The sequence below is a fragment of the Ovis aries genome, chromosome 2 (assembly GCF_016772045.2).
Source record: "Ovis aries strain OAR_USU_Benz2616 breed Rambouillet chromosome 2, ARS-UI_Ramb_v3.0, whole genome shotgun sequence".
In the NCBI taxonomy this organism is placed as follows: domain Eukaryota; kingdom Metazoa; phylum Chordata; class Mammalia; order Artiodactyla; family Bovidae; genus Ovis; species Ovis aries.
The window spans coordinates 241375857-241397605 of NC_056055.1; the positions used below are offsets into that span (position 1 = coordinate 241375857).

Genomic DNA, 21749 nt, shown 5'->3' on the forward strand with positions numbered 1-21749 from the left:
TCATGGAACTTCCTTGTTTATTGGCAGAGGGAAAGACTGCCAATAATCAATAAAATAGGCAAAAGAGATAGCATGTTGAAAGTGAAAGTATCAGTCGCTGTCATGTCCAATTCTGCCAGGCTCCTCTGTCCATGGAATTCTCCAGGCAAGAATAATGGAGTGGGTTACAAGTTCCCTGGGTCAGGGGAACTCCCCAACCCAAGGATTGAACCCACATCTCTTACGCCTCCTGTATTGCACGCAGGCAGATTCTTTGCCGACTGCTCTACAGCAGGGCTCTATAGCATGATAGCTAGTGATAAGTACAATGGAGGAAAAAATACAATGAAGAAAGAAGATATGAATAGTTGGGAGAGGAGATAAGGTGTTAGAGAGAGTGGCCAGGGAAGGCTTCATCGGGCAAATAAGTTTTGAGTAAAGAGCAGATGGCAGCAGGTGCGCAAGTCACATCGGTATCTGAGGACAGGTGCAGATCAAGGGCAGAGCTGTGGGAGTGGTCTGCATCTTTCAAGAGGAGGATCTTATTACTGACACTATTCCTTTGAATTTTTTATTTTATTGCTATTCTTTTTTGGCTGCATCATGCCATGTGGAACTTTCCTAGGAAGAGGGGACTAGGAATCTAACCTGTGTTCCCTACAGTGAAAGCATGGAGTCTTAACCACTGAACCCCCAGAGAAATCCACTGATACATTGTTTAGAATTGTTGGTATATAATGATAATAAGCCTGCAATGCAGGAGACCCTTGTTCCATCCCTGGGTCAGGAAGTTCCCCTGGAGAAGCGAATGGCAACCCACTCCAGTATTCTTGCCTGGAGAATTCCACGGACAGAAGAGCCTGGTGGGCTACTGTCCATGGGGTCACAAAGAGCCGGACTCGACTCAGCGACTAACACTTTCACTTTCAGCTGTAATAAAAAGGAGATGGACTTTTAGTTGCTTTTATTATTGTTTTAAATTCTCAGCAGACAACGCATCCCCTTATTGCCTGTACCCAGAGTAGAGCACCCCCTCTACTCTGTACTCCAGGCCGTAGAACAGGTGGTCCAAAGTGGTACTGACGTGAGAGCATGGCTGCGGCTTTGAGGAAGAGCCAGGGAATGAGCAGGAGGGGAAGTCAGAGGGGTTGTGGGAGAGCAGGTCACACAGAATCCTGTTGGTCATAGTAAGAACGCCGACTTTGACACTGAGGGAGACAGGTATCATTGGGGGATTCAGAGCAGAAATGTGCCATGAGCTGGCTTAGATTTTAACAGGATCGCTCTGGCTGCTACATAGAGAAGAGTCAGTTGGGGGACAAGGGTGGAAATAGGGAGACCAGTTAGAAGGTTATCACAACAATTTGGGCAAGTATTAAAGTCAGTTTAAACCAAGGTGGGGGTCATTGAGGCATGGCGGTAAAAATTCTGCCACATCTGGATTTTTTTTTTGAAGGCACAGTGGACAGGACTTAACAGTAGCCCACTGAGTTATGAAGGATTACTAAATTTGATATTTGTGTCAGGGGAGTGTGTAATTTCCTTGGTTCAGTCTTGCCACAGCAAAAATTTGAAGTGACAGACGGACCAGTGTTACAGCTCCATGTTACAGCGTAGTTTTATTTAGAAAGCAAAGGAAAATACATCCTTGAGGGCAGGTCAATCCAAAAGACAGGAGAAGAAGAGAAACCCTTTCCCTCCTCCTTTTGTATGTTTTTTTTCTCCTCCCTCTGAGCCTGCCCTATGTAAACTGGGCTAGCCAGGAGGGCTGTTTGTTTAACCTGAGGTCCTCACTCCTTTGTCCTATTTTCACGGGCTTTTCCCTTCTTTGTCTTTTAGCCACCACTGGTAAAGCATCTGCCTCAATGCAGGAGACCAGGGTTCAAGCCCTGGGTTGGGAAGATCCCCTGGAGAAGGAAATGGCAATCCACTCCAGTACTATTGCCTAGAAAATCCCATGGACAGAGGAGCCTGATAGGCTACAGTCTATGGGGTTGCAAAGAGTCAGACACGACTGAGCGACTTCACTTTACTCTGGACTCCTTTTTCCTATTCTATCTACCTAATATTTGTAAAGCAAAATTAGCACATAGCTTGAATTTTCTGAAGATTTTAGCTTGGTATTATAAAATCTCTGGCAGCTTCATGTTGCAAAGTTTATGTTACTCATACTCCATGCAAAGAGTTGAAATTCTGCCAAAATGCAAGAAGCAGTGGGGTACGTGTCCATGTGGCTTTTCCCCCAGGTAAGTGGACTTCGGCCCAAAGCAATCAAAGCCAACCAGAGGGGAGTTCCCTGGTGGTCCAGTGGTTATGACTCAGCGCTTTCACTACTGTAGCCTGGGTTCAGTCCCTGGTCAGGGAACTAAAATCCCACAAGCTGAAAGGTACAGCCAATTAAATAAATAAAGCCAACCAGAAAACTACCAGGAATAAATAAATACACAGCAACTCATGGGGCTCTTCTGAAAGGGGGACTGCTGGGTGGAGTCAGTCTCCTGACTTCAAGCCATGCCTCTTGCATGAAGGCAGAACTTCCTAAACGGAACACAGGGATTTCCCTGGGAGCAGAGGCTGCTGATGCTCACTGCTTCCACTGGGTTTTGTTGCAGATGGACAACCACGTAAGCATGATGTATATCCACATGTTTGCGGCCTATTTTGGGCTGACTGTAGTCTGCTGCCTCCAGAAGCCTCTGCCCAACGCATCGGAGGACAAAGATCAGACAGCAACGAGCCCCAGTTTGTTCACCATGCTGGGTAAGGACAAGATGATGTGGGTGGGCTCAGATCTGGGGTGAGCAGGAGGATCCAAAACAGCTCTGCAGAAAAATCTCTCTGCTTTTCCAACTTTCCCCGGAGTGTCTGAAGCCCCTTTGTAATAACCCATTTCCTCAAGCAGTATTTGATGAATTCACATCTTTGAAGGAAGCATTCCCCTCTAGGGAAACTCTCTTCACTGATACCCAGAGGAGAGGAGAGACCTGTTACACCTGTTTAAATGAGGTTATCTGGGAACTGCCTTGGTGATCCAGCGGTTAAGAATCCGCCTTACAAAGCAAGGGGGTGAGGGTTCAATTGCTGGTTGGGGAACCAAGATCCCACATGCCCCAACTAAGACCTGATGCAGCCAAATTTAAATTTAAAAATAAATAAATAAGATTAGATTATCCAATCCTTTTGTCCTTAACTTAAAGAAAGGAATTGGATGGATGAAAAAAGGCAGACTTGGGAGTGGAGGAAAGAATGGGAGCTGGAAGAGAGAAGTAATAATGTCTAATTTGAAGGGTTTCAGTAAAAGTGATGAACTTAAAGGCTGGGAGAGGCTTAGAGGAAGGAAATCAGGCAGTGAGACTGCCAGCAGGCAACTGAATACCAGGACATGGGGCCAAGTGGAAGAGTTCCATTAATTTTTTAAAAAATAAGCATGTGGCCATCATAGGCTAGAGTCAGGCTTGGGTTTTGGTGATTTCAACTCTCTGGGCCTTACTTTTCCTTGCCCATAAAGTATGTTAGCTGGGCCCTGCCGACTTAAGAATTCAGAGAGGAGACCAGATTTGTCCAAAGTCGATGAGCAAGAAAGTAGCAGAGACGAGACTGGCCAGGTCTGGGAGCCTCCTGTCTGAAGTCCCCTGAGGCTGAGGCTTTGGAGCAGGAATGCTGGTTCTGGCCACTGACCCTTTCTGGTCCGCAGGCACCCTCTTCTTGTGGATGTTCTGGCCGAGTTTCAACTCTGCTCTGCTGGACATTGCAGAGGAAAGAAAGATGGCCGTGTTCAACACCTACTACGCCCTGGCGGTTAGCACAGTGACCGCCATCTTAATGTCAGCCTTGGTTCACCCTAAAGGGAAGATCAATATGGTGAGGAGAGGGGCTGGCCCTTGGACAACGCTTGGGTCTTCTAGGCCATAGTCGTTCATTAGCTTCTATTTTGGGGGGCATTTACTCATGTTCTTTTTTCAGCATTGGGCTCAGAGTTTTACATAATTCTTAATTCACTTAATTCTTACAATAGGCATAGCAGTAGGTACAATCAAAGGGCTTCCCTGGTGTCTCGGTGGTAAAGAATCTGCCTGCCAATGCCAGAGATGTGGGTTCGATCCCTGAGTCAGGAAGATGCCTTGGAGAAGGAAATGGCAACCCACTCCAGTATTTCTTGCCTGGAAAATCACATGGACAGAGGAGCCTGGTGGGCTCCTCTGTAGTCGATGGGGTTGCAAAAGAGTCAGACGTGACTCAGCAACTAAGCAACAACAGTCACAATCAAAGCTCCCTTTTTCTGGTGACAAAGTTAAAGCCCTGAATGGCTGAGCACCCAAGGATACATCACAACTAAGTGTGAGAGCATGGCTAGGCTATTGAGTAACCGTGCTTTCCATCTGAATGACTCCCGATCAGGGTGACTGCTCCCTGAGCCTGAGACATGGGGTGAGATAAGACCACTGATGGAGTCTCGGCAGAGGGGAGGGGCTGGTTTCAGGACTGGAGATGCAGGGAGGATGTTATAGTGTTGTCTTGCTAGCAGCTTACCGAGTAACTTAGGGAGATGCTGCCCTCTAGCTTACCCCATTCACCCACAAGCTATTCCTTTGCAGACTCACATCCACAATGCAGCGCTGGCAGGAGGTGTGGTTGTGGGCGCCCCTTCTAACCTGATCCATTATCCTTGGCTTGCCATGGTGCTGGGATTTCTGGCTGGGATGATCTCCATCGGGGGAGTCAAATACCTGCAGGTAAGGAGCTGGGCAGCTAATACCTGCTGCTTTGGCCTTATGCCAAGGTCCAGGCCCCTAGACCATGGTGGGCCATCACGTATTGCCATGGGCTGCATTAGGCACTGGCGGGCAGCTCCTCAATTTAGCTTCAGAGCTTGGATGAGGGACCCGTCCAAGTTGGATGGTGCTTTTGCTAAGATCTGGGGAGCAAGTAACAGAACCTGTTCAAGCTTGCTCAGGAATAAGGGGGATTTGTTATAAGGCTACTGGGACACCGCTGAACCCAAGGATGGGAGTGCTGCTGGGAGCCCAGGCATGATGGGCACCAGGGGTGGGAGTGTTGTGGGGAGCCTAAGAAGTTCCTGCTCTTCCTCTTTTGCTTTTCCTGAACATCTGTTTTCTTTTCACTCTTCCTTCCTCTTCTCCTCCACATGGTGGAATGTCATCTTTCTCTTCAAGAAGGCAGCCAGGTGAAATTTCTTGGTACCAATTGCAAGTTCTTTGGAGAAGGGATTCATTGGTCTAACTTGGATAATGTGCCCATCTTTGGCAGGGGTGGGAGATAGGCCACGTGATACATATACAGCTTTTGTCCATGAACCATGTGAAGGGGGGTGGGAAAGGCAGCACCCAAAAGAGGGATGCTGGGTTGATTACCCAGGTCATCTTCACTTCTGATTGTTTAGTTCTTCTTCTGAGCGGATGGATTTATCCTTCTTCAATATTCGACAGATAAGATCACACTGCTCCATCATAGCCCATTTGTTACAACACACTTCCAAGAGAAATATTTAAGAGCAACAAATCTTCGTAGGTTTGAAGACTTGATGGAGGAAGAGGCAATAGATTCTTGGTTGACACAAGAAGCTGAATTTGAATGAACCGTGGATATTCAGGGAGGCAGTTTCAATCCCAAATAGGGAAGAACTTACTAACAGCTCAATCTGACCACAGATGGAGCAGTCTGCTTTTCATCTTTGAAGTGGAAACACACATCTTTTATCTCCTGTGACTTTGAGGCCCTCTGATGAAAGTAAGATGTGCGCAGCCAAACATGTATCACAGGAATTTCCTAGAAATCCAGTGGTTCAAACTTTGACTGCCAAGGGCCCGGTTCAGTCCCTGGTTGGGGAACTAAGATCCCACAAGCTACAAGGTGTGGTCAAAACTCGTGTATCACGAGTTATCATCAGGCTCAGTGTCCATCATTTTCTCTGTGCCTCAGGTTGCTTGATTCTATTATCAGGGGAAGGATTCAAAGATGATTCACTGATTTTTTTTCATTCATTTGCTCAACACATTTAACAGTTATCCTGTGTCCCAAGCTATAATGTAGTGAAGAAAATGGATAAATAAACACAGTGCAGTTTAAGAACTGCTACTAGAGCACATCTAAGCTGGCCTGAGATGGGTCAGGTAATGCTTCCCAGGGTAGAGGATGTCTCAGCTAAGCATTGACAGGGAACTAATATTCACCAGGGAAAGAAGTGGGAAATGTCCTCCGGGCAGAAGGAACAGTGTGTTCAAAGGCTCAGTGGTGAGAAGAGAATGCGACCCAATCAAGAAACAGAAAGATGTTAAGCATCAAGTTCATCAGGGGGTGTGTCTCTCACCAGAGCTTTGAGAGAAGGCTGGTGCTCAGGAACACCTCCTGGGGGAGCTGAAGAGTCTGAATTGTTAATCTGAACACAATGGGGATTCTGAGGAGGGAACTAGCCTGATAAAATTTGCACTGGAGGCCTTTCCTGGTGGTCCAGTGGTTAAGATTCCACCTTCCAATGCACGGGTCATGGGTTCAATGTCAGGTCTGGGAACTAAGACCCCACGTGCTGCAGGGCAGCTAAGCCTGTGTGTGTCACACTACTGAGCCTGCACACCACTAGTGTCCGTGTGCCACAGTGGAAGATCCTGTGCGCTGGAACCAAGACCCAGTGCAGCCAAATAAACAGATACCTTTTTAAATTTGCATTGGCATCCACGTCTGTTGGCTCACGGCCAGCTGGGAGGCCAAATGATGAAGTGGAAGGAGTGCTGACTGGGACTCGAGTGGTCAGCTTCTTACCTTTCAATCAGCCATGTAGTCTCTTGAATGGAGTTAAGTTTGGGCTGGACAAGTGGGTTTCAATCAACCGCTGGGGACATGGACAATGTCTGGAGACAGTTTTGGTGGATATACTTGGGAAAGGACTGCTTCTGGCATCTAGAAGGTATAGGCCAAGGATGCTGCTGAACCTCCTATAATGCACAGGAGGGCCCCTCAGTGAAAGAAAGTGAAAGTGAAAGTCGCTCAGTCATGTCCGACTCTTTGCGACCCCATGGACTGTATAGTCCATGGAATTCTCCAGGCCAGAACACTGGAGTGGGTAGCCATTCCCTTCTCCGGGGATCTTTCCAACCCAGGGATTGAACCTAGCTTTCCGGCATTGCAGGCGATTCTTTACCAGCTGAGCCACAGGGAAGCCCAAGAATACTGGAGTGGGTAGCCTATGCCTTCTCCAGGGGATCTTCCTGACCTAGGAATTGAGCTGGGGTCTCCTGCATTGCAGGCAGATTCTTTACCAGCTGAGTTCCCCCAACACAGCCCCAAATGGGAGCAGTGTGGACCATGGCCGGCAGCACTGGCATCACCCGGGACTTTGTTAGAAGTGTAGAATCACAGGCCCCAGACCTACTAAATCCAACTCTGCATTTGGATGAGCTGCCCAGATGCTGTGAGTACACACGCAAATTGAGAAGTACTTATTTAGTTGAGCCCTAATGCCCATTCCCCCCGGATGCCCTGGATGCCGAGGGTCTGGGAAAGGGTGCGGAAGGTGTAGCAGTCCCACATGTCGCTCTGCTGATGATAGTGTTTGTCCCCAGGCGTGTCTTCAGCAAACGCTGGAACTCCACGACACCTATGGCGTGCACTACACCTTCGGCTTGCCGGGTCTGCTTGGAGGGATCGTCAACATCGTGCTGATGGCGCTTCAGGCCCAGGGAATCGATAAGTCCACGTGGGTCACTTGGCTCAGCCCCCTATCACCCCATCCATCTCAGGAAGGAGTGTGTCCAGAGTCCTTGGCTGGGAGTGAGGGGCATACACTCAGGGCCAGGCAGTCAGAAGGCCTCAGTGAATATCTGTTGGCCAATTTATTCCAAAATTCCAGATAAGTCCCCACTTTGTATGGACTTATCACCTGTCCAGGTCACTTCTTTCTAAAGCAGTTAGCTTAAGTGAGAGGAAAAGCTGATAGTCCTGAGGCCTCCCCAAATGAAGACAGAGGAGGCAGTCAGGCCCAAACCAGCTGAGTCCATTTTTCGGCCCCTGGTGATTTAGGTGGTGGTGAAATAACCATGAGGTCTTGACCTGGGCCATGCTACCTAACCTCTCTGAGCCTCTGTCTCCCCATGGCGAATGAAGATAATGATAGTACTTCCCCGCATAGGGGTGTTGGAAGCTAGGCACTGTGTGGTTAAAAGGATATGATACGTGATATGTTCATGCAGGAAAATGCAGAATACTGCTCATCCCTGAGACGCAGAGAGGGAAAGGGTGTGGTTAATGTCTCAATTGTGAGGTAGGAATGTAAGTTCCTGGACCAGAATCAGGTCCTATGCCCCCCAGGCAAATAGACAGCAATGATCAGAACTCTGACCATAGCTTTCTGAAAGTTGTTATCTTCTTGTTCTCGCTTTCTGGGTTTTTCTTTTGAGCTGTTTATCTTCTGAATGTGGCTCACACGTAATGAAAGAGTGACTTGGGCATGATACAGGAATAGATTTTTCCAGATGAACCCATATAGTGATAACAACAATAAATTACTGATGACAATCAGTACTATTTATTGACTGCTTACTAAGTACTAGGCATTAAGCTAAAATCATTAAGTGCATCATCTTATTTAATCCTCACAACTACCTGGTGAGGTGTTATTAGTTTTCCCTAAGAATTGATACCTTGGGGGAGTTAGCTGTCTGAAGTCACGTGGCTGGAAGCTGGCTGTCGAGGTGGTGATCACCAGTGGAGGGTGATGAGAAATTGTGTTTGGAAGCATCTCAGAGAAATCATGGAGAGCTAGGTTCCTTATAATTCCAACAACGGAGACAGCCATAGCCCCAGATTATAGGAATCATCTATGAGCAAATGAGACATACATCCTTGAGCTGCTTAGGGATGAGGAGTATCCCATTTGGGGATGAGAAGAGGATGGTATATGTGAAGCAAGGCATCTCAGTTACAGACTCCAAAGGTGTTCCTGCCGCTGTTTTAATAACTGTGACTGTCGGCAATCTCTTTCCTCTCTCCGGGGCCCTGAGTCCCCCTCTGTAAAACAACAGGTTAATCTAGCAGGGTCCTACACTCAGATGCCTGTAGGGGCCAGACAGGTAAGGTTAAAAATGAGACCAGCAGGGGGAGGAAACCACGGGCATTTGTTCCCAGTGCCCAGCAGCTTAAACTATCCAGAGACTTGGGATCAGGATTGCCAGATCTAATGACTTTTTAAGAGAAGGCAGAAATCCAGAGTTATGCACATACTCCCCCAAGTACTGGCAAAAGATTCAAAATCATTAGAAACACGTGCGTGCTAAGTCGCCTCAGTCATGCCCACCTCTTTGCAACCCCATGGACTGTAGCCTGCCAGGCTCCTCTGTCCATGAAATTCTCCAGGCAAGGATACTGGGTTGCCATTTCCTTCTCCAGGGGATCTTCCCGACCCAGGGATCCTACCTGGGTCTCCTGCATTGCAGGCAGATTCCTTACCATCTTGGCTACAGGGAAATTCCCCATTAGAAACAATGTGTGGACCAAATTCTGTTCGTGGGCTGCTGACCTGGAACTTCTGGATCACTTGCCCTCCCCTCCCCCAAATTCTGTGATTCTCTGGCTCTCCCAGAACAGTGGTTCTCGACAGCAACAGTATCTCCTGGGACTTGTTAAAAATGCAAATCCCCCCCACCCCAGACCCACACAATTAGAAACCTGGCGGCGGGACCCAGCAGTCTGTTTTCTCAAGTCCTATATGTGCTTCTCCTGCAAGTTCAGGTTCAAGAACTATTGGCCTACAGCAAAAAACAGAAACAAAGCAAAACAAACTACCAATCCGCTGCTAAAGGATTAACGGCTGGCCTTCTGGTGAAACTAAGCCCTGACTTAGAGCGTTTACTGATTTCTCTGGTGCCAATACTCTCTCCATGGCTGATTTCAAGCCATCAAAGTGATACTCCCAAACATGGAGTTGAGAGGAGATGAGAGCTGTCGTCCTGTGAGTCTGCGTGAGCCTGACTCCAGCACCGTCTCCAAGTCAAGTCTCATCAGGATGAGATAGCTGAGGACCAAGGATTAGTTTTCTCTCCTCTGCAGGAACTTGGCAAAGGGAAGGGCACAGTGACAGCAATGACCTCTCTCAGGGTGGCCTCTGGTCTGCTGGAAGTAAAGGGCACAGGCCTCGGGGACAAATAGAGCAATGTCACACTTGACAGTTGTGTGACTTTGGGCAAGGTATTCAAACTCTCTCTAAAGTCTCAGTTTTCTATCTGTAAAATAGGATGATAAGATGCATGTCCCAGGGCTGCTGTGAAGATTCAGCAACATAAAAGAAAGGGTTCAAAGGCTTCCCTAGTGGCTCAGACAGTAAAAAATCTGCCTACAATGTAGAAGACTTGCGTTCAATCCCAGGAGGAAATGGCAGCTCACTCCAGGATTCTTGCCTGGAGAGTCCCGTGGACAGAGGAGCCTGGTGGGCTACAGTCCATGGGGTCACAAAGAGTCAGACCCCACTGGGCAACTGACACTTTCACTTTCTTACAAGAAAGGGCTCAGGACAGTGCTTGGCACGTAGTAAAAGCTCAACACACGGCCCCTTTCTTTACGATAGTTACTGACGCTGCTGCCTCTGTAAAAGGAGCATCTGGACATAATGGAAAGGTGGCAAGAGGACTGAGCTGGTCGTCAGAGCACTTCCCAGGGAGTGTGGGTCAGCTGCTTTAGTAGTTCTGTGTCATCGGACACATCATTCCAAAGAATGACTTTTCATTCATTCCACGAACAGTTTTTGCCCATTTCCCTATTCGGGTGAGTGAGTGTAAATGAGTCAGATGCTGTGCTTGGAGCCTGGATGGAGCGTTTTTCACAAATTGTGGGATTTTAAGTGGTGTGAAGACACACTGGAAGAGCACCGGATCACACACTGAAGGCGCCCTTTTGCAGTTCTCATGCAATTTGTTGATTACATCAGGGGAAAAGGCTCCCCTTAGGGCTGAGTGTCTCCACGCTCTTCCCACCCTCGCTGACCTCCAACTTCAACAGCAGCAGAGGAAACCTCAGTCTGAGATTTGCCCCGGCTGCTGCATCTAAAGGAGATCAAAGCAATATTTTTTTTTCATTGTATCTTGGTTACCTCCTATTTCTCTTCTTTTAAGCTAGTGACACAAAGTTCCTTTTAAATAGGTTTATTTAAAAAAATTTTTTTTAAGTTTACTTAAAGAAAAATATATGGGCTTCCCTGGTGGCTCAGATGGTAAAGCATCTGCCTGCAACATGGAAGACCTAGGTTCGATCCCTGGGTCGGGAAGATCCCCTGGAGAAGGAAATGCCAACCCACTCCAGTACTCTTGCCTGGAAAATCCTATGGACGGAAGAGCCTGGTAGGCTATAGTCCATGGGATTGCAAAGAGTCAGACACGACTGAGCAACTTCACTTTAAAGAAAAATATTAAAAACAAAATAGTATCCCTGGGACTTCCCTGGTGGTCCAGGAGTAAATAATCCTCCTGCCAAGGCAGGAGATAAAATCCCCATGCTAGGTGGTCACTAAGCCCGAGCGCCACAACTACTGAGCCTGTGCTCTAGAGCCCAGGAGCTGCAGCTGCTGAGGCCTTGCACTCTAGAGCCCGTGCTCCACCACAAGAGAAGCCACTGCAACGAGAGGCTTGAACACCACAGCTAAAGAGCAGCCCCCGCTTGCCATAGCTAGATGAAGCCCACTCTCAGCAATGAAGACCCAGTGTGGCCATAAACAAATGAATAAATAATAGCAGCCCTGGAATGCAGATCTGGCCAAATCTGAGAAGGGAGCCCACCGATGCTGAAATTTGGCCACTTTTGTGGGTAGACGGAACTGCCTGGTTTGAATCCCTAGAAACACCCACTCCAAGCCACATGGCAATGCGACCCTTGGTTCACTTTCCTAACCTGCACCTCCCATTTGTGAAAGAGAGACTCTCAGGCGGTAAACCATAGAGGCTGAAGCCCTGGCACAAGGAGCCCACCCTGCGTGGGGAATGTTAACACAGCCATTTCTGCCTCATCCATTTCTACTCTCAGATGGCAGCAGGGTAGAGCGAATTTGGGTTGTAAGTAGCAGATTTGGGCTTAGCCTTTATCCTACGTGCAATGCAGGAGACCCTGGTTCGATTCCTGGGTCAGGAAGATCACCCAGAGAAGGGAATGTCTACTCACTCCAGTATTCTGGCCTGAAGAATTCCACGGACTATTCCATGGGGTCGCAAAGAGTCGTCACGACTGAGTGACTGGCTTCTTGCTTTTATTCTACCACTTACTGCTTTTTAAAGAAACTTTTTGCTTGTAATACAGTCTACTTCCAGAGTAGTCAAGTATCATAAGGGTTGGCTTCCCTGATGGTCCAGTGGTAAAGAATCCAGCTGCCAATGCAGGAGGCACAGGCTCCATCCCTGGTCCGGGAAGATCCCACACGGCACAGAACAGCTAAGCCTGTGCTCCGCAGCTATTAAGCCAGCGCGCTAGAGCCAGTGCTCCGCAAAAGAGAAGCTGCTGCTATGGGAAGCCCGCATACTGCAACCAGAGAGCAGCCTCCACTCGCCGCAGCTAGGGAAAAGCTGGCGTAGCCCGCGTAGCACCAAAGCCCCAGCGCAGCCGAAACAGAGAAACAAACATTTTAAAAAATGTATCATAAGAATACCACTTAATGACTTCTGACACGGCGGATAACCAGCACACAGAAATCTGTGTCCTGTCCCAGGGCAACCACTAACCTGACTTCTAAGAGCAGCAGTCTCGCCTGGTTTTGTCCTTTAAATGCATAAAATCATACAGGAGGTCTGCTCTTGTGTTCTTCTTGGCTTCTTTTACTCACCTTTGAAGTTGTGAGATCCATCCATGTCGTTGAGTATCTCTGTAGATTGTTCATTCTCATTGGAGTATAGCATTGATTTGTGCTTGGGCTTAATTGATAAAGCCAGCTGAATGACAACATGGAGAGGCCAAGGTCATTGAACGGAAACTTCAGTGTTCCAATTGCCATGGAAATGAGAGGCATGGCATACCATGCAGGGACACGTGAAAGCTTACCACACGCAGGGACCAGGCAGTAGAGAGAGACGGGAGCAGAGACTATGTCTTTAGGACTAGAGTGGCAGGGGAGGGACACAGGGATGTCCCCTCTAGGCCGAAAGTGAAAACACAAATGTTAGAGCTTGCAGTTGGGGGTTTGCAATGAAAGTTGACTTATGAGAGATCAAGGTAAACAATGTTGACACTTAGTTTGGCCCTGCAATAAATGAGTGGCAAATACAAAATTTAAGAAAACATAGAACAGAGCTCCATTATATGAACACAGCACAATTTACCCATTGTCGATGAGCATTTGGGTAGTTTCTAGTATGGAGCTAGTATTGTTGTTATGAATGTTCCAGCACTTTTTTTTTGAACCTACAAATGCATTTCTGTTGAGTATATGCCTAGAAGTTGAGCTGTTGGATCATACAGTTTTCATGCAATCTGCTTCAGTGGATACTTTCAGTTTTCTATTGTGGTTTATACAGTAGAAACTGAGAGCTTCCTTTACCTCATATATAATTTAGACATCAAACTTACTGTTTTAATTTTCATTTCCTTGATGACTACTTAAGCATTTGAATACCTCCTCTTTGGAAATGTCTGTTCAGTTTCTTTCGCCTACTTAGACATAAAACCTTTCTTCTTCTTGCCCTGAGAGACATAAAGCCTTTATCTTTAATTGCCTAATGAGGAAACTCAGGACTTCAAGGTTAAGTGCCTAGGGTCACACAGCTAGTGACAGAACTGGGACTTGACCTTGGGTTTTCTGACTTCTGGTCTAGTTCATTATCCATGAACTAAAGTAAGCCAAAGAGGACCTTGAAATCCCTTCTTCCCCTTCTACGTGTCTGAGCAGCTTTGCAGGAGAGCGATGGAAGGTACTGCCTGGGGAGGGGACATTCGTTCTCCTGGTGGCCCTTGCTGACAGCGTCACTACTGATGCACATAGTCCTTTTGGTCCCCAGTGACCTTTGCAGCCTGATGCTCAAATGTGACCACATCTGCTTTGTCATTTCTAGGCGTGGCTACCAGGTGCTCATCAACGTCGGGGCATTGGGCTTCACCATCATCATGGGTGTGACCTCTGGTCTCTTGACAGGTCAGTGTGAGACCACCCTTCTTCCACCATTGTCCAGGGTGCAGAGTCTGGGCCAAGATTGCAACTGCCCCATGGTTGGACATATATGTGCCCATCTCCTTCCCCATGAACCCACCTCCTTCAGCTCCAGCCAAATGAGGCAAAGGTCTCATATCTTGATTTAAAAAAAAAAACAAATGAACACAGAGTCACAACATTTCAGAATTGGGAAGGCCCTCAGAGGTCACCTGAACACTGTAGCCTCTTGAGCCCAGGACTGGTGATTTCACTGAATTTTGTACAGAAGACTAAGGAAACCCTGAGGCTTACAGAGCTTACCTTTTATTCCCTGATAACACCTAAACTGCTATTTTGTTCAGCAAATAGACCAGGTACAGGGACACAGCAGTGAACAAACCAAATTCCCTGGTCACACCGAGTTAATATTCTAGGTGGAGAGGGAGTTTTCACCATAAACAGGAAAACATATGGTACATCAGATGGTGATAAGCACTATGAAGAGAAATAAATCAGGGTAGGGAAATGCAGAGTCATGGCGAGAGTGGGGTGCTCTTTAGGCAGGGTAGTAAGGAAGTCCTATCTAAGAAGTTGACCTTTAAGCAAGGACTTGACTGCAAAGAAGGAGGAAGACATACTGCGTATTTATTTGGGAGAAGAACTTTCCATGAAAAGGGACAGCAACGCCAGAGGCACTGAGGCAGGAGCATCCTTTGCCTGTTCGGGGAATAGCAAGGATGTCAGCGTAGCTGATGTAGCTGGAGAGGTGGGGAGAGGGGAGGGGGCTGGAGACAGAGCGGCAGCAAGGCGCCAGATCATTCTGAAGATGGGAGGCCATTAGAGATCCGTAGGCAGAGGACTGAAGTACGTTTTTACTTCTGCAATGTGACAGAAGAGCAAAGAATCTTGTGAATGTGACTGTGAGGGTCGCTCAGTCATGCCCAAATCTTTGCGACCCTGTGGGCTGTAGCCCACCAGGCTCCTCTGTCCATGGGATTCTCCAGGCAAGAATACTGGAGTGCGTTGCCATTCCCTTCACCAGATCTTTCTGACCCAGGGATCAAACCCGGGTCTCCCACATTGCAGACAGATTCTTTATCATCTGAGCCACCAGGGAAGCCCCCAAAACACATATGGCATGTGGGATCTAGTTCCCTGACCAGGGATCAAACTGGAAGTGCAGAGTCCTAGCCACTGGCCCACCAGGGAAGTCCCAGAAGAATCTTCAGGAGACATCAATCTGTCTGTCTTACTTGCACGCAAGATGAAAACATGCATTCTGTCCAGAATTGCTCACTGTTATTCTACAGGTAAATATCTTTTCTTGGTTAGACTCTCACATATTGTGTCTCTAAGCAGGGAGTGAATGCCAAATAAGAGACAAAATAGCCAAAGCAGACACTACAGAATGGTGTGACCTTGGGTGAATGGTGTGCCCTGGGCATTGGCTGGCTTTCTGTAAAGTGGATGGATTATAGTAACTAATCATTTGGCATCCTTTCAGCTCTAAAACATGTATGATAGTACTTTTTTTGGGCCACACGGCATGGTTGGATGGCATCAGCGACTCAATGGACATGAGTTTGGGCAAACTTTGGGAAATAGTGAAGGACAGGGAAGCCTAGCATACTGCAGTCCATGGGGTGACAAAGAGTCAGACATGACTTAGTGACTGAACAGCAATGGCATGAGGAGTCTCGGTTCCCTGACCAGGGATGGAAGTCACATTCCCTGCATTGGAAGCACAGAGTCTTAACCACTGGACTACCAGGAAAGTCCCGAAAGTACTTTCTGGAATTTTCGAGAATGAGATTGGCTAGAATTGCTTTAATGTACCAATTGGCCTCAGCTTTCAACAGAGTCTGAGATGACTGATTAAACACAGATGAGAACAAGGCCTCCTGCCCTAGGTTTACATTCTATTGGTGGTGGCAGTCCAGCCCTGAAGAGAGTTGCCAGATTTAACAAGTGAAAACACAAGGCACCCAACTCAGAATTCAGAATGAACTGAGCATCCTGCATCGTATTTGGCAGTCCCACACCTGGGCCCTCATGCCATTCGCCACTGTCAGCAGCGTAGACAAACGACGCTGAGTGGTGCTGCCTTGTAAAGCAACTCAGAGGGCTTCCCACGCTTCACTGAGATCAAGAAAGAGAATAAAGACACTCCTATTACTCCTTTAAGAGTTAAGAACAATGAGCTTTCATCTTTACATGTTGCTTTCTACTTGAGGAAACTGGTGATTTAAAAGCACTTAGACGGGATTTCCCTGGTGACCCAGTGGTTAGGACTCTGCACTTCCACTTCAGCATCTCAGGTTCAATCCCTGGTCGGGGAACTAAGATCCTGCATGCCACTCGGCCAAAAACTGAAAAAGAAAGACAGCCTTCCGTGTGTTGTACACCACAAAGACATTCCCTAATATTTCCCCAAATTAAAAAAAAAATTTACTTGGAAAATGTAAGGGGAAAGAGGCCTCCTAAAAGCCAGGATGGCACCAAATTGACCCCTTAAAATCAAGCATTTTACCCATGAAGAGACTCCTTTCTGTGAAGCCCTCCTATAGGCACTTAGGTAAGAAACAATCTTGGCGACCTCCCTGGTGGTCCAATGGATAAGACTCTGTGTCTCCACTCCAGGGGCACATGTTCCATCCCTGGTCAGGGAAGTAGGATCTCACATGCTTTGTGGTACAGTCAAAAGAGAGAGAGAGAGAGAGAGAGAGAGAGAATAAAAAGAAACCATCTTATCAAGCATGGTTAAGGGTTTTCCCAGTTCAGGCAGATTAAAAATAGCAGATTAGAGTTAGGTTTCCAGAGGTAAGACACACTGGTAGAAGTGAGCAGTGAGAGCAAAGAGCCTAGCAGGAGAAAGTAAATTCTTAAAACCAGACACAAGAACATGAGAAGCTTGGGCTGCCAGAGAACAGGCCAGTAACTTTCAGCAGCTGTGGCCCTTCTCCACATTATATAGTGCCTTTGATAAATGGATATTCCTGTCAACAACTCTAATTTTTAAAAAAAGTCTAATTGTGTTCAGTGTTGTCTCACAAGACAAGAAAATATATTTTAGATGGATTTTCATCAGTGATGAGTAAGCCTCAACTATCTGAAAAATATATGTAGGCAACAGAGGTTCATTTATGAGTAATTCTAGCTAAACGAGGCGTGTCGATTACACTCTCCATGCCAACATCAGTTAAAGGCACACACTGTAAGAGGCGAGTGTGAATGAGCACACGCCTACTCTTGTTAATCTTACTATTTAATACATTGGGATGGATCATCATTAAAAATACACAGATAAGTCTATCAGTGGCATTTCCCTGCTTCACATGAAAGGTAAGCACGACTTTATGCGCTGGAAATGCCACTCTGAGCAGCTGGGGGAATGCATAGGGCCCTAGCTCTCTGGGCAGAGGTGGGATGGCTGACAAGAACAAGCACAGGAGCACATGTTATTACCTGCTCTCCTAACCAGTGGAATCTGGAGCTGAGGTCGCTGTGACTTTCTTGGAACCAGGGAGGATGAACCTGCAAGGGTGGCTGTTTGAGTCGCTCTCCATGGTAGCTCTTGTGTTTAAATGAATCAGCTTTCAAGTGGGGCTTTGTCCAACAGGGTCCTTCTTCTCTGTCTCGGGAAGCGTGTTAGATCCATGACTATCACACACCTCTCAGCGTATCTAAATCCTTTGGATATAATTGTTCTTAAAGTAAAGTGAAGTGAATTCGCTCAGTCGTGTCCGACTCTTTGCGACCCCGTGGACACCAGGCTCCTCCGTCCATGGGATTTTCTAGTGGGTTGCCATTTCCTTCTCCAGGGAACTTCCCAACCCAGGGATAGAACCCAAGTCTCCTGCATTGTAGACAGATGCTTTACCATCTGAGCCACCAGGGAAATCACGAGGGCAGTCTAATTACTCTAAGACATGTCTATATTAGATAGATCAACAAACAAACATTAATATCAGATATTTAATACTAAATATTTCCCAGTTCACATGAACCTGGAATTTATTGTTTAATTTAGAATTATTTGATTTGTAAGCGCTTACCTTTTTTTAAGCCAAATAAATAGAGCTTATTTACAAATTAACATCAAAAATATTACCCAGAGACAAAGACATACCAAGACATATTTAGACAGACACAGTGCAAGATCTAGCTTCATTTTCTAAGTTTAGTCATGAATTAGATATTACAAGGAGAAGGCAATGGCAACCCACTCCAGTACTCTTGCCTGGAGAATCCCATGGACGGAGGAGCCTGGTAGGCTGCAGTCCATGGGGTCGCTGAGTGTCAGACATGACTGAGCGACTTCACTTTCACTTTTCACTTTCCTGCATTGGAGAAGGAAACGGCAACCCACTCCAGTGTTCTTGCCTGGAGAATCCCAGGGACGGGGGAGCCTGGTGGGCTGCCGTCTCTGGGGTCTCACAGAGTCGGACACGACTGAAGTGACTTAGCAGCAGCAGCAGATATTACAATTGTTCTTACCAGTTCCTTTTAAAAGATCTCTATAGAATTAATTAAACTGGTCCAGGAAGGACAGTGCTTCAGTGTGTCTGTCTCCTGGTTGTGGAAGATAAAAGGATTTTTGTTGAGTTATCATAGGTGAGATAAGATAGTCTGATTAACTTTGAGATAAATGCAATCCTCTAAATGTGTAACATTTATTCATGAACTTAAACAGGTTTGCTCTTAAACCTCAACATATGGAAATCAACTCACAAGGTTCACTACTTTGACGACCAATCTTTCTGGAAGGTAAGATTTTCACCCTATTAATGTCATAAGTTTGGAGTGAATGGACTTAAAAAGATACCTGGGGCATGTATGTTAACTTGGTATTTATGGAGAGTAAAGTAAAAAACAAATGAATATGAAGTAAGGAGCACTGGAGAAGAAGCAAATCCATGATACGTGTGTGCGTGTGTGTGTGTGTGTTGGTGGGGGGTGGGGAGGTAGTAGATGTTCCCATTTCCCTGATGTCTCAAAGTCACTGAGGGTCAGGGATGTGGGAACTGACACTGGCCACGTCTCCTCCCCATCTGGAGTCACCAAAGTGGGCTAATAGTTCGACATGGAGGTGATAGAATCCTGTGTTGCAAACGCCAGAAGGCCCGCAGGGGCCAGCAAGTCCAGTCCCCTCATTTGCTAGACTTCTGAGCGGAGTTATGACTGTCTAAGTTCTGAGAGGAAGAGCGGGGTAAATTACAGCCAGTGGACACGAGAAAACTTGTAGTATAGGAATCTGGGGTCAGTGAGTCAAGAGACATACAGCTTGAATAATTCAGCGACCACTGACAGCCTAGGTGACATTGTAGGGCTAGGAAGAAGGTCGGGCTCATTCCCTGAGACCCCACTGCCTTCCTCCCTTTGACCTGCACTCGCAGTTCACAAAGTACTCTGATGTGTGTTGCCTTAGGTAGTCTTCCAGCTGATGCTGAGGTTGGCTTTCTCACCCAGCAGGCCAAAATACTGACCACTGGTGGGACACAGAACCAGCCTTACTATGGACCTTGGTATTTAGGTCTGTAGGGGCCAAACTGAGAGAACCTACAGAGAAAACCCACTTCTTCTCCTTTTCCTTTATCTCTGTGCTCCTCTTCTTCTTGAAACAGCTTTCTGGAGGTATACTTGACAACAAACTGCACATATTAAGTATATAATTTGATACCTTTAAACATATTTATACACCCCTGAAACCATGACCACATCGAGTAAGAACATATGTGTCAGGACTTGCCTAGTGATCCAGTGGTTAAGAATCTACCTTCCAATGCAGCAGGTACTGGTTCAACTGTTGGTCAGGGAACTAAGATCCCATATGTCCCCGGGCAGCTAAGCCCATGTGCTGCAACTACTGAACCCTCCTGCCACAACTAGAGAGGCGGCGTGCCACAATTAAGAGCTGTGCGCCACAATTAAGAACTGTGCGCCACAGTGAAAGATCTCGCATATACAACGAAGATCTTGCATGCCACAATTAAGACTTGATGCAGCCAAATAAATAAATAATATGTTTGAGGGAAAAGAACATATTCACCACCAAAGATTTCATCCTGCCTCTTAGAAACTGCTCCCTCCCAACTCCATCCTGTTTCATCCCCAGGCAACTACTGAACTGCTTTCTGTCCCATGGATTAGCTTCAGTTCAGTTCAGTTCCATTCAGTCACTCAGTCGTATCTGACTCTTTGCAACCCCATGAACCACAGGATGCCAGGCCTCCCTGTCCATCACCAACTCCCGGAGTCCACCCAAACCCATGTCCATTGAGTTGGTGATGCCATCCAACCATCTCATCCTCTGTCGTCCCCTTCTCCTCCTGCCCTCAATCCTTCCCAGCATCAGGGTCTTTTCCAGTGAGTCAGCGCTTTGCATCAGCTGGCCAAAGAACTGGAGTTTCAGCTTCAACATCAGTCTTTCCAATGAACACCCAGGACTGATCTGCTTTAGGATGGACTGGTTGGATCTCTTTGCAGTCCAAGGGACTCTCAAGAGTCTTCTCCAACACTACAGTTCAAATCATCAATTCTTCTGTGCTCAGCTTTCTATACAGTCCAACTCTCACATCCATACACGACCACTGGAAAAACCATAGCCTTGACTAGACAGACCTTTGTTGGCAAAGTAATGCCTCTGCTTTGTAATATGCTGTCTAGGTTGGTCATAACTTTCCTTCCAAGGAGTAAGCGTCTCTTAATTTCATGGCTGCAGCCACTGTTTCCCCATCTAATTGCCATGAAATGGATTAGCTTACCTTTTCTCTAACTTTACGTAAATGGAACCACATAGCATGTACTTGTCTGGCTTCTTTTACCAAGTGTCATTATCCTGGGATCACCCACGTGGTCATGTATAAAATGCCTCATCTTGAACCAGCTTCTCTCTATAGCCACTGGCTTCTCCCAACAGCCAGTCTCTCCCAGGCCCCTGCAAGTGCTCTTGTCCCTTTAGCAGAAGCAGAGTAATCCAGTGAAAGGACTCAGGAAACTGGTTTAATCTACCCATTCATTCCATAAGTATTTATTGAGCAACTGTTATATATGAAGCACTCTGCTCATGAAGATATCACAAATAGGACAAATGTCCACCTCAATTATTTGAGCTGCAGTAAATCCTAGCTGAACAAATGAAGCGAAACCGGGGGACCCCATCTAACACCAGCCCCTGTGGGAGCAGGTGAAACAGAGTGTGTCCCTGGTACAGTAAGACCTGGATTCTAGTCACCTCTCTGCAAGGTCTGATGTAGGCAAGACCTTGACTTCTCTCACTGGTTAAAAAAAAGAAGAGTAACCTTTGTTCTACCTCAGGGGGTTGTTCTGAAACTCAAATGAGGTCATGATGTCTGTGACTACATTCTGTCTAATGCAAGCCACCACGTGATCATGAACGTTTACGACTCAGGGTTTAGACAACCACAATGGAATGTGTTAAGTCTCACAGCTATCGCTTACTGCAAGCCTACCGTTTCCGAGTCTGTGCTGGATGCTTCTCAACATTATCTGATCTTATCCTCACAAAAACCCTGCGTAAGAATAAGTCTCCCCATCTAAAGATGAGTCACTTGTCCAAAATGAGAGCTAGTAAATGGTGCAGGAGGGAGCTGAATCGGTGTCTGTCTGGCTCCAGAGATACGTGTGTGTGTGTCTTATG

At 46.8% G+C, this 21749-nt stretch overlaps 1 protein-coding gene across 4 annotated transcripts in view; it reads left to right on the plus strand.

Annotated features, from left to right (window-relative positions):
* LOC101114847 (RH-like protein) overlaps positions 1 to 21749 on the plus strand; it is a 41697-nt gene that overhangs the window by 17234 nt on the left and 2714 nt on the right. Inside the window, exons 4-9 of one of the 4 annotated variants that reach the window (XM_012151837.5) lie at positions 2592 to 2739; positions 3674 to 3840; positions 4575 to 4712; positions 7557 to 7690; positions 14013 to 14092; positions 18783 to 18856. In XM_012151837.5, coding sequence (XP_012007227.1) covers positions 2592 to 2739; positions 3674 to 3840; positions 4575 to 4712; positions 7557 to 7690; positions 14013 to 14092; positions 18783 to 18856 — 741 coding nt within the window. Of the gene's footprint in view, positions 1 to 2591; positions 2740 to 3673; positions 3841 to 4574; positions 4713 to 7556; positions 7691 to 14012; positions 17174 to 18782; positions 18857 to 21749 lie in introns of those variants that run through there. The other 3 variants (XM_060410656.1, XM_042244551.2, XM_060410655.1) reach the window with 3 other exon arrangements.